We start from the raw sequence: 17,851 nt of genomic DNA on the forward strand, positions 1-17,851 counted from the left end.
GGGTGACTACAGCTGGAATGCTGCACCCTAGGCGGATACCAATGAATGTGTTGTCACCACAGTGGATTGCAACAGTGGTGCTGCTTGGGAAAAATGTTTGAACAGTTTCTGATACTTAGAGAGTATCACATATTACTGATTAATTCTCAAACCATATGAACATGGAAGGGATTTGGAATAGCTTTTCCTGGCAGGCTGACAACCTTATTAACCAGTAACAAGCAAATTCAATTGCATATGTTAAGAAAAGTACCATATTCTATGAAGCTGTCAATAAAAATATGGATATAAATAACCTCCTCATCACAAAGACATTCCTCTGGAAGACAAATTACTGTAGGCAGCAGGTCATAAACATATTACTTGTGTGAATGTTATTATTACCTTTGTCCTATACGTAGAAACAAAAATTATTCACATAATGAGGTGTCTTTTAGATTGGAATTAAGTGTTAGATGACTTCTCTTTGGCAGTAATCATGAGTGTGATTCTCTTCTGCAATGCTGCATAGAGGACAGGAGATTTTTTTTTGTTATAGCTTTAGATCTTTATAAATATGCAGGTGGACAGGGTAATAAATGACTAAAAATGATTGACATCACTGACTTTTTATGAAACATAGCCTTCTAAATGTGATCTCAAAAAATTCAGCAACACACAAGACCAATGTAATCACAGTGAATGTGTATATAGCAGGAAGGAAAATTGTATTTTCAATGCCCTCTGGCACCATGCATGAAGTAATGTTAGATGTTTTATCAAGTGCTGCCACATTACACATGTATATTGCATTCACTTCAAAACCAAAAAGTTGAGTCTGAAGCCTAAAAGCCACAACTTCAAGAATAATCCTTAACTAAACAGAGAAGATATAAAAGATAGTGTAAAACATCTTCTGGAGGATGTTTTCCTGTTTGATGCTCTTACATGTGGCATAAAGGTGAAAAAATGCTCTGGGTGCCATTACAATCACCAGCTGTAATGCCCAGAATACCTAATCTGTACCAGAAACATTGTTAGGTCATTTAAAACTGCATTAGGATAGCTAAAGTTGGCACATGCTGGAATAATCTGCAAGCCTGTTTTTTAAAAAAATCAAATGTATAAGAACATAGGTGACACAGTAAAGGTAAAAATCACTGTTATGTTTCAACTGGAAAAGCTCACTTGCTTTCTGAAAGGTCTGGATTGTTGTTACGAAGGACAGAAAGTACAACTCCATATTTAGTCACAAATGCAAGGTCATTGAAAGGAAAGTATCCATTAAAAAGCTAAGTGATAATTAGACCAATCAGTTAGTGCTTCTTATATGGAAAAATTATGTTTAATTTTTAGGAGTTTATTGTCTTAGTATTGGATCTCTACAATTAAAAAAAAAAAAAAAAAGAGAGAGAGAGAGAGAGAATTACCTGAGGAATTTTAGGGCTGAACTGGTTGTAACAGAAAAGATTAACCTCCCTGTCATCTGGGTCACAGCTGAAATGCAAGGCCTCATTTCCATAAACAGCAAAGCCCAAAACACCAAGGAGAAACATATGGACTGAGCCAAAGCAAAGGGTGTGGAACTAGCCAATTACCCTCGGTGGCCTGAGTTGCACATCACAGAGTTATTCAACATGAAAACAAAAATGAGCACAATAATTATTGTTGGAGGCCTACTTGCTCTTTATCACTATCCAAAATATTTATTTTATCCTCCCTGTTTTAAAAGGAAAGAGTTTGCCTGTGAAGGCAGTGGTAGCTCTCTAAAAAAATAATGGCTTAGAACAAGTTATTTTTGCTGCATGTTTTCTATAAACACTCATTTATCTAACCTTTATCAACTAATCTGTCAGTTTTACTACCCAGCCCACTCAAGTCTTTCTCCCCTGGCTGGGGGGACCCACAGCCCTAGTTGCCAGGTACCGATGGTCACACCTCAGCTGTGGGAGTCCCCCGGCACCACCACTTTCCCACCCCAGCTGGGATGCTGACAGGTTCAGTTTGCAGCATCTGGGGTTATTAAGTTAAAAGTATTTTATATTTAAAGTCCCGTAAAAAAGAGGGATGTAGCCAAACTTGGAAGTTGTTGGTCCAAGATTAGCTGAGTGCTCAGTTATGAAGACGGTGAAAAATGCTTCTGTGACTGTGTTATTTACTACACGTCCTTTGTCAAGCAGTTAATTTATGTCTATTTATCTCTTGGAGGGCTGTAAAAGGTGTTGTGTTAGTAGTGAGACTGGGTTTTTAAATTTTTTAAAAGTGCTCTGCTGCATATAGAAAATGCTAATGCTTGTGTATATTACATCAGTTACAAACAATATCTCACAGTGGTATGTGATCAGCAATAAAATATTGTGCTTCTTAGGGTATGTGATGAACCTTTACATTTTAAAAAATGCAGTAATTACAATTGCTGTGCATTCTTTTTCTTCTGCTCATAATACATGTGGAGCTTAATTAGCATCCAAAGCAATTTCTATTGTTCCTGCAATACTATAAAATCACTAAATTAGCTCAGCATGCTGGACATATTTTTAATATCAGTAATATTTTAATCATTTAATTATTTTAAAATGTCAGTTGCCATTGAAAACCTATGGTTGAATGTACTTTAAGAATATATGTAGTGGTATTTTTTTTGCCTTTTTAAGCAATGTTTAAAAAAGCAGTAATGGAGAAATCTACTAGTTTCTAAGCTGAGATAGATCTTGCAATGCTTTTTATTATGCTTTATATATAGTAGCCATTATTTTCATGTTAATCCATGAACATGAATCTTCAGTAAACACTACATTTGGTTAGGATGATTTTGATTTCATTATAGATAGAAGCAATATTTAAGGACACTTTCTGGGTAAAAAACTGCACTATACAAATGTTACTCTATAGCTTTTTGTTGTTAGTTGGAGATAAGATAACTACTTATCTGACTGAGTCACCTAATCTAAGACAATCAAATCATTCTTTGTATGACTGCAGTAACAATACGGAAACTTGGATATCTGTCTTGTGATAAAGATGCTAAGAGTTAGCTGGCAATGCTCTGCTCTAGTTCTGATAGCACATAATGACTACAGCTGAACTGAAATTAAAAATGAATTTTGGAGAGGCTGTCAAATAAGCCTGATACAAACCCCATGGGTGTCTGTGCTCGAACCCCACTGACTGTGATGAATGGGTCCATAATAAATCTGTCAGATTCTTAGAAGTGGTTCAAACATGTGTCGTATGAGCTAAAGTACAGGAAGCCCATTATCTTCCCACTAGGAGGAACGGAAAGCAGTGATTTTTCTTTTGTCTTGTGTGTTCAATAATGTGTTTCATAACACTGCATTAAGAGGATGACTTGAGATGGGAGTAGTGTAAACTGGCATTGTGCCTTCTGAATACTGTCTGCTAAGGCAACTCAAATAGTTCTTTGAGACTTTCTGGACAGAAAATCTTTTGTTGTTGTTGTTTTGAATTTGCAGGAGAGGCTGCCTGTTGGTTGTCTATTTCACATAGATAAGACAGAAGATGTTGGTATCCTTGTTTCTAAGTGTGTCTTTACCCTGTCTTGTAGCTTGAGGTTGCAACTCAGCAGTGTGCTCCTTAACCTTTTAATGAGTTTAAGTTCTACTGAACAATCACAGTTAATTAAAAAAAATGCACGCATAAAGATGCACTTTTGCTTGAAGTTTGATAGGGATGAACTAATACTTTAACAGTAAGCAACCAGTTCATTGCTTTATTAGTGTGTTTAAATGTAATGACACATATTAACATTATGAAATAATAATTACAATGAAAGAAGACTTTTTGAAAATAAACTAGTAAGATAAGATTTTGTCTGCCAAAAGAGAACTCTCATGGCTAAACCTTGTAAAATAGCCTCTTCTCTCAGCTTTGGTTTGCAGAGTTCCCTGTGGATCAAAGCTTAGGGCCAGTGGAGGCCTCTGCTAGGTACAGATTAGTGCCTCCACTGCAATTCTGACCTGAGATGGAGGCTGGCTCACCTTCAGCTAGGCCAGGAGGCTCGTGGTATCAGTGACTTCCTCATTTCCTCCTGACTGTTTTATGTTTAGCATGAAGAGCATTGGGCAAGACCACATGCGTCTTACAGGATGTGTCAGGGTGCAAAGGCTGAGAGCTGAGAAGGATGGACAAAAGAGAGCCTGGGTTTATTACAGAAGGGTATGGCCTTAGCCATGGCACTCAGTCTGGGAAGGTGCATGTCATATGTTAAGTTTCTCCATCACAGCTTTTTTTTTTTTTTTTTTTTTTTTTTTTTTTTTTTTTTTTTATGAATACAAAATTTGTAACTGAAAAAGCATATTTTAAAAAGTTAAGAAATAGGCACAAAGAATCACTCTCTTGTTATCTTTTCTACAGTCCTCATGTCCAGTAATCCAGTGTGGCTACTTCTTCCATTATCAGGAGTCTCAGGAGAAGAAAGGGCTGCATGACACATATCTGACATCATTTCTATTAATTAGCTTGCTGTTTAGAGCTTGTCCCTGGGCAGCCATAGTTGTATTTGGCATTTCTCTTTTGAACATAAACAGTTTGCTAGCTCACGCTGTTTGTGACATTCCCTACACAAAACCACAACAATTCTTTTTAGAGTAGTTCTTCCCACATCCATTTCTCCTAGGAAACCCATTGGCATTGCCTATGAGATGATTAACTTTCAGTGCTGTTTTACTAGTAAAAGAGTCATAGGAGTTTGATGTTTAGATGTCTAACCTTAGAGTTTGGATTCTATGCTAAGAGATGCAGCCTTAGAAGCTGAACGTTGTCCTTCTTCAAGGTTCCCCAGTATAGAGTATTACATATCCAGGGAGATCTTTGTCTCCATCCTCTCTCAAAGTCCAGCTACTGCTTGAGCTCCTTGAGATCCTGCTACCCATATAGAAGCAGTGGAAAAGCCTGTTATCTGTTCTGAAACCTGGGGAGAGAGAAAGTGATCTATTTCTACCCTTTAAATCATGTCCTCTTACTCCTTAAATAGATCCTCTGACTCAAGAAGCTGGAAGGTAATGGAAGTCTCTGCCAAAACAATCTCCCAAAAAAGAAAGAAAGGCTGTACTCATGTAACAAGAAAGAAGACATGACTTACTTAAGGTTATTATATATCCAGCTGTCTGGGAGAACTCACTCTGCACTACAATGCACTTTTCCCAACTGTTGGTCTAATGTCTGGTGCTAGAAACTTTTCCCAAAGGTTTGGTCCTTAATGCTCAGTGTTTTAAAGTCAAATAATAGTTGTTGCTTGTTTTTTTGTCTTGTTTCTTCTTCATGTGACTGATGATCAGGCTTTAAACATGATCACTTTCAAGGCTGTATTTAAATGCAGCTACACAGTTCTCTCACTCAGTTTGCAAGCCTGCATACTTAATTACAGGCTACTTACTGTAGGTAGTTTTAGTGGCAGATATACTTGGATCTTTGTGGGACTACGCAAAGTTTGTTTTGATGTGCAAATCCGCAATTAGCCCTTGGAGTATAAAGTGCCTCAAACTGCCTGAATACATGGGAAGGGAACCCTTTTCCCTGCTGTTAGCACGTCTCAGTAGAGGGCGTTTGTGAGATGCGTGGAGTTCTTCATTCCTACACAGACTTTTGGCATCCCTACATTTGGGAATTACTGATGAGGCAGATTTGCTTCCCACGTTTCCCAGTTGTCACAGTCCCTGCCCTGTGATATTGCACTCCCAGATATGCTCCCTCTGCGCTGCCTGATTTCAGTTTGTGCGCAGATTCTTTCCCACTAGGGAGACACACCTGCACTGCTCATTCTCTCCTTTGCTCTTGTGCTAAAATTTGTGTCATAGCTGCAAGATGAAGTTGTCTCTAGACTATAATCTGAAACAAAATCCAAAGAGATGGATAGATTTTTTTGTTTGAAAAGAGAATGACGAACAGTTTGCCTGTGAGGATCTAAATTCCGGCTGTTTTATGTCAGGGTCTGTGGAGCTTTTTCCTCTTCTTTTTGCCTCTGCAGGAAATTATATTCATGCTGTTTCAGTATATTCTCTTGCCTTTACACAGACATCCGCTGAATGACATTAGAAACATAATCTAACTCTCTGTTTCCTTTGAGCTGGAGACACTCATAGTCTCCAAATGTTATTTCCTTGCTGTTTAGAGTTCTGAAAACACAGAGTAGATACAATCAAGTGCTGGTGAAAATCAGTAAGGTATATTCCTGCTGAAAATGTTCCTAATTCTACCTAATTCTAAGGAATTCCATACTTCAGTCTGGATGATAGGTATAACTTACTTGGGTAGAAGAAATTATCCTGGAGGACAGCAGTGGGAGTGTAGTTTCAGTGCAACAAAACCCAAGGGGTCTCACTTTTTTCCATTCAAGCTGCAAGTGAAGTTTATGCCAACAGAAACTTTAAATTGTTCTTCTGTTGATATTCATGTAAAAAGACTCACCTTCTGGTGTTTTGGTAAATTGATATCAGATACATGTTGACTTTGAACTATGGGATATGGGAGTTACACTGATTGTTCACATACAAGCCCATTTTCAAATAATTAAGTGGAAGGACAACAGCTCATATTCTGGTCTTACAGGGTTAAAGACAAATATTGGATCCAACCAATGGAAATCAAAAAGAATGGTTCAGATTGCTTGCAGAAGCATGAATATTGATGTTCCTAGCAAAGTCTATGTGCACTCAAAAAAGCAGAGGATGCTTTTGTGATAATTTCCAAGCAAATTGGAAGGCTGCCTCAGAGGGAGTGTAGATGAATTTAATACAGTGTGGAGGAAAGCACTGTCAGTGCCAGGAATCACTTATGAGGGAGATCCATGACAATTCCTATTACCTGCCTAGTAAACATGAAGTCTCTAGCCTGATTATTTCCAAGCACTAGCACTGACTTTCCAGAAGATAAATCATACGCAGGCCATGTGTAACTGCACATATGTGGTACACCACTTCCGGTATTTCAGTGCTCATACTCATTCTGCCACTTCAGCAAGCCATCCATGCATTCATTTTATTTTTCCATATACCTGTCATAAACCTCTAGGGCTTCAAGAGAACTATTTCAATAATATGAGCAAGCAAGGTCACTGCAAACTTATACATCCTCCTTCCTGAGAAGAGGAAGGGCAAAATCAGTCCATGGATAATGTAACTGGCAAATGCTGTTATTCCTCTGTGTTAACTCTTTATCTTGAAAACTTGAGTGCAGTAGAACTGTTTGTCTTGCAGCATAGTTGCACTGCTACCTGAATTCATGGCTTCTGCTGGAAATAGATGGAACTGTTTGTAAAGTCAATATATGTACATGCACTAGGAAATAAAATATACTACCTCAATGAAAAGCAAGAGACACTTCATAGAAGAAAACGTTATTATCCATTCAGATATACAATTTGCATAAAAAGTGATAGATTATCTCATCAGCTTTCCCCATGTCCCTATCTGAGACTAATATGTGTTACAGTTTGTAGAGTAAACCCCAAAACTTTAAAGGTAGCTAATGTCTTTCAGTAGGAGCTGTTCAGAACCCACATATGGGTGACAGGAAGAAATCCCCTTCATCTCCAAGTCCCTTGCTCCTCGGTACCCTGCGTTTCAAAGTGCTGTGGTTTCAGCTGCGTGAACTGGGAAGATCCGTGCTTGGAAGACAGGTTTCCCGAAGGCGAGCCCACCTCTCACCCGACGCCGTGGCCAGCTCTCCGGCTTCCCCAGGCGGCGCCTCTCCGGGATGGCAGCGGCGGGGAGCACCGTCACCTTCGGCCCCTCCGGGGACATCCCCATCGCTCGGGGACGGGGACCCCCGCGGCTCCCCTCCACGCAGGGCCCTCCTCGGCGTCTCGGGGCTGGGGCGAGGGCACGAGCGCTGGCGGGAGGGCGGGGAGGCTCCTCCCAGCACCGGGTATAAATCGGGGCGGCGGAATAGGGAGCGGGGCTTGCTCTGCGCCTCGCCCCCCGCTAGGGAGCCAGCCGCCCGCCGCCGCCGTGGGGACAACAGCACCGGCGCCACTGGACAGCTCCGGAGGCTCCGCCGCGGCCCCGGGGGGCGGCAGCACCGCGCGGGGGGGCCGGGGAGTCCGGAGGGGCGAGGGCAAGCTGCTGTCGTGATGCCTCCTGCCGACCCCCAGGCTCAGGATCTCGCCCTCCTGCACCCCCGGGGAAGGGCTCGTCCGCAGAGCTGAAAGGCAGCGGCGTAGTTCTCTCTCTCTCTCTTTTTTTTTTTTTTTCTTTTCATTTTTACCCTATTCCCCCCCTCCCCTTTTTCATTTTTTTTTTTCTCTCTTTTTTTTTTTTTTTTTTTCTCCTTTCTTTCCCTCCCTACTCTGCTGGCAAATGGTGTGCCCTTCACATTTCTGAGCAGACAAACGCCAACAGAGAAAAACGGGGAGGAAGAAAGGCAGAAGGGAAAGGGAATAAAGTTAGTTGACTTGCAGAGAGGTGAAGATTCTCAGTGACTCCCACTGCACTTTACACAGGAGACCTCCACTCTGCCGGGAGGTGAAGGATGGAGGCAGAGCTGCTGTCCGAGCTCACGGCTATGTTCCTTGAGGGGAATGGGAGTGCCCAGCTGGTGCCAGATGCAGTCCTGCTGCCCCCGGGGCAGGGCACAGCCATGTTCACCGTCCGCTGCGTGATCCCTTCACTTTACCTGCTCATCATCACAGTGGGCTTGCTGGGAAATGTCACCCTCATGAAGATATTCATCTCCAACAGTGCCATGAGGAGCGTGCCCAACATCTTCATATCCAGCCTTGCTGCTGGTGACCTGCTGCTGCTGGTGACCTGTGTGCCAGTGGATGCCTCCCGCTACTTCTCCGAGGAGTGGCTCTTTGGAGAGGTGGGCTGCAAGATCATCCCTGCCATCCAGCTCACCTCTGTTGGTGTCTCTGTCTTCACACTCACGGCCCTCAGTGCTGACAGGTAGGAAAGCTGGGCTGCCCTTCCCAGTCCTCTGTGTCTTGGGCTAAAGCTAGCCAGTGCTGGCACGAAAGGTAAGACACCCCTCTCATGAGCTATCCTTGGTTTTCAATCCCCTCAATCCAACCTGTGTTTAACGCATGGGTCTCCTTCCCTCACTGACTGAAGGCATGTCTGGTACTAACTGAAGTTAAAGTGTTTCTGGACATGGGTGTGCCTGTGGCTCCAACTTCCAGGGTGCTGGAAGCAGGAACTGGAATTTAGTCCTGTCGTCTGTACCTCTGAGATAACCCAGAGCCATTCCAGAACCTGTGTATTGAAATACAGCCTGTGTATTAGAGGAAAGATTTAGGTCCTAAATGCCAAGCCACAGTGGTATGTCAATGGTCAGCAAGCAGCTTAAATCAAGGAAAGCACAGGGTGATTTTCAATAGATTTATTTCTTCTTGCTGAGAAAGTGTGTGTGAGAGCATGTGTGTGTCTTTGTGTGCTTGTGCCGTAAGAGAACACCAGGTTACCTGAGGTGACTGCCAGAAGTTGTGCAGCCCTCTGGGAACTTGGAGGCACCAAACTGTTCTATTGGAATAGTCAGTCTTAAACTTTTTATTCAGACGATCCATTTTGTCTTCTTTGAAACTTAAGAAAAAGGGGTGGAGGGCAACAAAACTAGCAAGGAACAAATCCATCTCTAGTAATTATCAGTTTAGGAAGAAACAAAGACCTGGACCCAAAACTTTTCCTGACAATTAGTTTAAACAGATTTTTAAGTGATTTATAGAAACTGGGTAGCTGTTGAACTGTGCTTCAGGCTCTGAAAGACCTAATCTGGCAGCATAATTGGCAACCTTAAACTGAATTAAATTATCCTATCCCCCCCCATCTAAACACTTTTATTCAGACAGAAATGAAAATGTTAAATTCCTTATTCATAGGAAGTACCCTTTTTTTTTTTTTTTGGATTTTAAGCCAAACATCTGTGTTACATTAGTGCATGAAGTAAAGTGACATATCTGCAAACTTATAGTAAAGTTTCCTCAAAACTTTTAATCTTCTCATCTCTCTTCTCTTCTCTTCTCTTCTCTTCTCTTCTCTTCTCTTCTCTTCTCTTCTCTTCTCTTCTCTTCTCTTCTCTTCTCTTCTCTTCTCTTCTCTTCTCTTCTCTTCTCTTCTCTTCTCTTCTCTTCTCTTCTCTTCTCTTCTCTTCTCTTCTCTTCTCTTCTCTTCTCTTCTCTTCTTCTCATTGTAAATGTAATTTATTTATTTTTCCCAGACAGTTCAGTAAATCATTTGATTCCACTTAACAATACTCTTCAGTGGCCATCAATTTCACTGGTATTTGAATTAGGACCTGAAATGCTTCTGTATAAAGACTTTATAACTTATGAAAATGTTCTTGTTCTTGTTCAGGAATGTTCTTGTTCTTGAACAAGAGCATGCAAAACATACTTTAAGGTGAACACCTGTAACTCCCTGATTAGCTCAGTTAAGGAATATGTCAAAAACTGTCCTCAGAGAGATAAGCAGACCTTTCATTATCCTTTCTGCTCTATTTTCACCGTTTAAAAAGAATGAATGTGGCATATTACTTGAAATGGAAAAAAATTATTTGCAGAAGAGATATCTCTAGTGAAATATAATGAGAAGGAATGTTGGTGGTTTAATGTTAAGGATTCATTCGTTTACTTTTTATAGTTTTGGAACATTTTTTCCCCATATAATTTTATATTCTTCTTTTAACATCAGAATAAATTCAAGAAGTAATAATGCTTAATCTGTTTGCACTGAATGCATTTAGAATTACACATCCTACCAAACAGCTATAGATGGTGTGATGTGACCATATAAGCTCATAATAAATGCATTCCTCCAGCAATTTGAAGTGCACATTATATGCAATTATCAGAAATGGTTATACAAAGAATTCAGCAACTGTTTCTTTAACCCCTGTAATACATTTTCAGTTTTTGAGAAAGCAAAACAAAAAACAGAATAAAACAAAAAATCATCACTTATTTTTCAGTCAGGAAGAGAAGCCACTGACTTCATAAAACAGTCTTTTATCCTGGGGGCCCAGGTCATCTCTCAGTGAAGCTGGGATTGACTCTTAATGGAATTTGAATTGGACTCAGTTCTACTTTTTTAGTACAGCAGAAACTTGTATTAAAAGATTAGGCATTGGTGTGGAGGGGTTTTTGTTATGCTAATTTGTGGCCAGATCCTAAGCTGCATCATCTCTACAAGATTCAGTTATGGAGAAATTATGTACAGGCAATTATGTTGGCACATGGGAAGCACTGGAAGCATTCTTCAGCTAAGAGCTGATGAGGAGGCAAGGCCTGGTGGGGACAATATTGTCTCCAGATAGGCAAAATAGGATTTTAGCAATTCGGTAACTGTGATATGGCTAAAAAGGCTCTGTTATAATCTGGTACGAGTTTGATCCAGCAGACTATATTGTCTTCACAGTGGCTTCTTTCACAGTTAATATTCCAAGCAGTTTCCTACTTTTTACTCAGTATTACCACAGAAATATATAGAACTGCAGGCAGTGATTGCATAAAGGAAGAGACTTAAAAATATTTACAGTTCTTTATAATTTGCCTGCATGTATTAGGATAACAAAGGATATCTTGGTTTCCACAGTGAATTTAGCATTTACTGTTTATGTGGAAATTTGGCATAGCAAATTACATCTATGTGATACGTTTAGCAGTTAGAGCTATATTAGAAATAACCTTTGATATATCACTTACTACAAACTGAAGCCACAAGGAAGAAAAAAATAGCATACATTAGGTATGTCTCTTTTCTAAACTTTCTTAATTTCATATGGCTTTTTGCCACAGAAGCCTCTAGTCAATAGCACATCACTAGTGCTTTTAGTTTGACACCTTCTGTTTTTAAGCTTCATTACCTGATACTGAGATTTGTTTATTTGTTTGCTTATTTATTTATTTTGGTGTACATACATTATATGAAATTTGTAACAGTACTTCCTAGTCTTCCCTAAAGCATGCTTTCAGGTTACAGTCAATAGCACACAACAAATGTGCTCAAGTTTGTCCGTCCCCATCCGAAGACTAGCTGTGGGTTCCAAAGAGACATTTTGTCAGCCTTGGGTTTGTGCAAGCTGTCTCTCCATGTCTGTATGCTGTGGTGAGCACTAGTGCCCTGCTGTGGCCCCACACTTTGGGGCACGGGAGGGTGGCAGCAGAGACAGTACAGTGTTGGAACTGTTGGTGCAGTGTGTTGGCATAAGAGGTGGGCACAATCTCCACCTCTGGCAGAGGCCTGGGGCTGCAGAATGTGATGAAGGAGCAGTATTGCTGAGCCCTCTCACTGACACAGATGAAATGTACAGGGACAGCACCCCTTCCTCTCATGGCCATTGCTCCTATTGATTTTTCTCTATCACAGAGAAACCAAACCAGCTCTAGGTAACTTAACAATTCCCTATTTAAAACAACAACAACAACAAACGCAACCAACCAAACCAACAACAAAAAAACAAAGGTGGATTACAGAAAGAGAAAAAATAATAAGTAGAGTGGATGAAAAATGAAAAAAGGAAGGAGACTGAGGTGCAAAATAAATAAATAAAAAATAATGTAAAAGAAAAACAACAACACAAGAGAACCAAGGGGCAAAACAACCCCAATAGCACTCAGCACACCCTGAAGATACATACAGATCTTGTGCATGATGTCCAGGGATGCACTTACTAGAGGAGTGGTGGTCTGAGAAAATGAAAACGGGACCCTTGCCAATGCTTCTTCTCCATGGGCCATGGACCAGTCTTTGACTGGGCCTATGGGTGTTGATGAGGAAGTCCTAGGACTCAGTGTGGTCTTGGATGAGGATGTTAAGGAAAAGAGGTGACAGAATTGTAGCCAGAGGGACTGCAGCATGGCATACATGAAGAAAAGTTGTGCCAGCAACTCCTTGCTTGAAAAAGGACAGAAGTCATAGCTCACCTGACCTGAGCTGTGCCTGTCTTGATCTATGGCATGAAATTGTTCACTGTGTTTTTCCAAAACACATCCATGGTAGGACACAAAGTTAGCTCAGAATGTAAATTGGGGCCATGGGGCTCTTCTCATGGGACTCTTACCCTCTTCTCAGGGTAAGGGATCTTGCAATGTTGTGCCTGGGAAGTACTCTAGGGTGAGGGAGTGAAACACCAGATAAGTGTTTCCAAAATGCCTCTCAGAGCTAAGGGTGCACAAATTTTGAAAGAATAAATGGCAGCCCCTTACAACAGCTTTAGAATTGTCCCTTTCTCTTTCGCTGTCATTTATGCCTCATTTATGCCTTTATGTGAACTATAGAACTAGGATTAAATTTAACTCTGCTACTTTTTCTAGATTTAATTTTCTTTCTAATGAAGGTTTTAAATGTGTTAACTCAAATACAGTCCTGCTGCACTCTAATAAAGACAGTGAAGCTGAACAGTGAAGCAACAGGCCCTACTGCAATTCAAATAACATCTTCTTAATATTCTTCCCCCAAAATATGGCCTCTGATGAGACATTTACTTGAGTAACCAGGTAACAGAATTATTTTATGAGTTGTATGACACCTTTCCTATATTTTAATAAGAAAGTATTTTAAATATTTAAATTCATACTTATATAACTAGGGTGCCTGAATTAAATGCTTACAAATAAATGCTATAAATGTGAATAGCTGAAGTATTTGATTCTTTGATGATGATTATTATTATTTATTTGATTTAATTTTGGAAGATTGCAATTGGCATTTTTAAAAGTGTACAGAGATTCAAAAACATTCTGTGCAAGTTTAATATCGATGTGCTGACTTCTGACTGCAGCAGATGACAAAAAATGGTCTGGCTCAATTTGCACACCTTGTCTTCTTTTTACTTTTCTTCAGAACTTATTTAAAGTTTCTTCTTTTGTCAGGTGCTGATTAAAGCTGAAACATAGTGATTAGAGACCTCTAAAATCCTCATTTCTTATTACAAGTTGTGGAATAGGTGAAGCAGAAAAGTGGATATGATTTCCTTTTGAGTTCTAATAGCCAACATCCAATGACTAAAACACCTTGACGAGGAAAGTAGCATTAAATGACATCCTGGAAATGACTTTAAATAATTAAAGAAGAAGAAATAAAAAAGTATCCAGAAGTAGAATAAGAGTGTATAAGAGTCTATCGGTATAAGAGAGAAAAAAAATACCTATATATAATAGATACAAAACAAAATTATGTGGAGCTAGGAGAACTATGAAATCTGTACGTGTAAATCCTGGAAACCCTAACATTTGAAATTAAAATATTGAATGAATGACTTATATTAAACAAAATTGATGGTCCAGATGTTTTTCACTGTAGGCTGTAGCAGTATGGTTATAATTATGTGATAACAAGCAAGGCAAAATAAGTTGAAGAAAGAATGGGCAAGCTTTTACTTTTTTTTCAGCTCACCTTTTAATTTATATGTGCAAATGTGACTCACAAAATAAAACTTTCCAGACATGAAACTCTGGTTTATTTTGTAGGCATCAAAATGTATCAGAACAGCCTCAATCCTTATCAACCTTTTATTTATGAGAGACGTGGGGTTGGGACTGGACTTTTTCTCAGCTTTTCATACAAAGAAACTCCATCTGTTCATGTGGCTTCTGTCTTGGGAGGCTATATGAATTAGAAGAAGGTAGTGTGAAGCTCATGTAGCAGCAGCAGTCATGTAAAACAATTCCTTGCATAAAATTCAAGCATTTTGGTCCAATGAACAATGGCATGATATAAAAGTATCAAATCACAGCACCAGTGAAATGGGAAGGATCCTCTGGAAATTGCCTAGTCCAAACCCCTTCTCAGAGCAGAGTCATCTAGTGCAGGGTGCTCAGGACAATGGGCATCTGAGTTTTGAATCTCTCCAAGGATGGAGGCTTCACAACCTCCCTGGGAATACCTTTTTGATCACCCTAACAGTAAACATTTATTTTCCCTATGTTTTGAAAGAGATTTTTCTTGTATTTAATCCATAGCTCAGTGCCATCACACAGGATAAAGGATGTGTACAGGAGAAAACCCTCTACCTCCCAGCTCAGCTGCTTAGAATGAAGATGATGAGTGATGGGACAGTGTAGTCCCAATCAGTACAAGGTGGTTATCATTACTGGAGCTCTGCCTCTATGACCACCTTTATGTCCTTTGTGTGTTTACAAACCCGGAGGGTTCTTATTGGACAGAGCTGGGCCTACCCTCTTCGAAAGCTTCTCTCCTTGCTGTTACCATACATATAAGACAAATATTTGTGAAGATGAGTAGCCAGCATGCTGAAAGTGGTGGTCCAAGTAACATAGCATGTTACTAATTGACCAGCTTTGTGGTTTCACAAGGCAAGCAGGGGAGTGGGATATTTGCCCTTAGCAGGGCAATTATCATATTAGTCTCACACTTGCCTGCATTACAGTTCAAGAGAATTTTTATAGATGGTCAGTTGTAAAAGGAAGTTCAGTTTTTACATGTATTGGTCTATTTGCTCTTCTCTGCCTTCTTGCATATAAGATGTCCTTAGGTTGAACTTCACCCAGAAACAGGAGCAATCACTTTTTTCAAGTTAACAGTGAAACCTGTTCTTACCTTTTCCCACTCCAAAATGTTCTAATTTGTTTGTAACCATTCCATACAGATAAAGTGAATACAATGGAAAATATTTCAGACAGAAAAAGAGGATGGGAAAAATGCAGGAGAAATTTTATGTTTGAAGTAGATTCAGGAATTACCTATTCTAGGATAAGTTAGTCTAAGCCAGGCAATTCAGATCATCTGTTAGAGAAGTTCATCTTTGCACAGCTGAAAGTGATATCTCAAAAATAACATTTTCTACCCACATTAGGCAAACTATGTTTTTCCTATTCTCAAATTTCTCAGACAGAAGCATCTGTTAAACTATTTTCACTGTGTGTGTGTGTCTTGTGTGTGCTCTTCAACTCATACAAAAACAGATTAGTCCTCAACATGGCAAAGTGAGAAATGGCTGTGTTGTTTATCCTAGTCTGTGATCAGTGCAATGCCTTTATTGTGCTGACAGCAGCCAACCTAGCTTTGATTAATGTAAATGCCAGTGTCCGATAGCCTTTTGTAGGTTGCAGCCTAAAACCTGGAGAACTGTTACAAAACCATTTTGTCTGTTTCCTGTTTCTTTGATCAGTTCAGTAAGAGCCTATGCCTCTGATGGGTAAAATAGCTACTGAAAAGCAGATCTAGATGAACTCTTACTAAGCAGGGCTGAACATAGATCTCCATATTTTGTTTGTTTGCCTTTCCCACCAACATGGTGAACATGATTCCCTTATATACTTTGTTGCAATGTGTTTATCTCAATTGGACTGTTGGAATCCTCAAGTCTGCATTTATCAGGTGCTGAGAAATAATGTGGAAGATCAGATATGCTTTACCAATTCTACCCTGAGGGAAAAGCTTTCACTTGTTTTCTGTGAAGATAAATTTGTTAGAGAATGAGTAATAAATATACTTGTCTATTATAGATGTGCAGAGTGATGGATCACTCAAATGTCCTATCCAAAAGGGACAATTTCATTGAATCCTTGTTTTAAATAGTTTAATTATAGAAGAACTGGTGTATTTCTTACATAGGTTATTGCTGTAGGCCCATTCTTCCAGACTATATATTCTAGTGCTAAATTTTGCGCGTTTTAGTATGTACTAATAAAAAAAAGCATGTGCAACCACAATTCCTAAGCCCGATTAAGTGTCTCCACTATTAACATTTAGTAGTCCATGACAAGCCTGAGCCCAATTTGACAACATGATCACAAATAGCAAGTTCTTACAAGTTCACAAAAAGTTGTGGAAGGCAAGAAGCAAATTTCTGTCCCTTAAAGAGAAGTTTGTTTTGTAATTATGTTGATAGAAGTTGTCAGATGTTAGAGAAAGTAACAGAGACAAATAACCTGTATGCACCTTGGTGCAATTAATTTTGCTGTGTGTAGTATTAATCAAATATTTCCAGCTTTGCACAAGCATACTTACAAATAGTATTATGGTGTGTGTATGAATATGAAAGAAGTGGATTATTCTAATATGTTATCATATCATATTCTAATATCATTTTTCTAATATGTTATCATTCTATCTTGTATGATTCTCTTCAGTCCTTTACATGTCTAACCCATTTTTTTTCCCCCAACTATTTTTCACAGTATTTTTTAACTTAGTGTTATGTTGGTACTTTGGCTCAAAGTTTGTTTGACTGTAATTTAGAGATTTCTATTTTAACTTTTTTTCCCCCATGATTTTTAATGTTTAATGCCATCTACATTGATTTCAATGCCAGTTTACAACAGAAGTTACAAATTAAATGGAAATGGAAACAAGCTTTAAAGTGCCGGAGTGGAGCCTCCTAGATGATAATACTGGAGCAAATCTATTAAATTGTAGTTTTTTGAATTTAGAAATCAGAGATTTTGGGTCTAGATTTTCAAATGGTAAACTCTAAATCTGTTCCAGATCCATTAATAGATTTAGTTATTTAATTCTTCATGGCTTGTATCATTTCTAAAAATCACCTGACAATATAATGTTCTCCTCAACTGTTATCTGCCATAGTCATGAGATATTACTGAATTAATCAAGGAAATAGGTTTTGTAACAACAACAATTTTATAAGGGCAAACTAGCACTGAGCATATTTTACATGTGGGATTTCTGCTTCTGGGCAGAACATTTCTTATTGATCTTCTGCTCCAGCATGAATGATTCTATGAGATAGGACTCATGCTTTTATGAGATAGGAAATGATCTTTTTCATTCAAGTATCTATGGATATCATTGCTGCAAGACATGCAATAAACATAGTTGATATGCAGATAAATGCATCATCAATCTAAATCTGTCATCAATCTGTCTCACCAATCTAAAGGCACAAATATCAACAGGATTTGGACTGAGCCTCATTTGGGAAATGTTTCTTTCCTGAAAAT

The 17,851-nt window shown here is 39.2% G+C and overlaps 2 protein-coding genes across 3 annotated transcripts in view; one reads left to right on the top strand and one right to left on the bottom strand.

Moving 5' to 3' along the window:
• The window catches only part of NMBR (neuromedin B receptor), a 41,585-nt gene that overhangs the window by 10,286 nt on the left and 13,448 nt on the right, over positions 1-17,851 (top strand). The window contains exon 2 of one of the 2 annotated variants that reach the window (XM_084513567.1): positions 8,438-8,882. The exons of the other annotated variant lie outside the window; for it this stretch is intronic. Coding sequence (XP_084369693.1) covers positions 8,467-8,882 — 416 coding nt within the window. The 5' untranslated portion in view covers positions 8,438-8,466. The remainder of the gene's footprint in view (positions 1-8,437; positions 8,883-17,851) is intronic. 2 annotated transcript variants of the gene reach the window in all.
• GJE1 (gap junction protein epsilon 1) lies at positions 599-6,440 on the bottom strand (the record flags this gene model as incomplete). The annotated part of the gene is given in 5 exon segments (XM_084514989.1): positions 599-856; positions 860-994; positions 1,410-1,565; positions 1,569-1,587; positions 6,406-6,440. Coding segments are annotated over 5 exon segments (603 nt in total).

This window comes from Aythya ferina, assembly GCF_964211825.1.
Source record: "Aythya ferina genome assembly, chromosome: 3".
Lineage (NCBI taxonomy): Eukaryota > Metazoa > Chordata > Aves > Anseriformes > Anatidae > Aythya > Aythya ferina.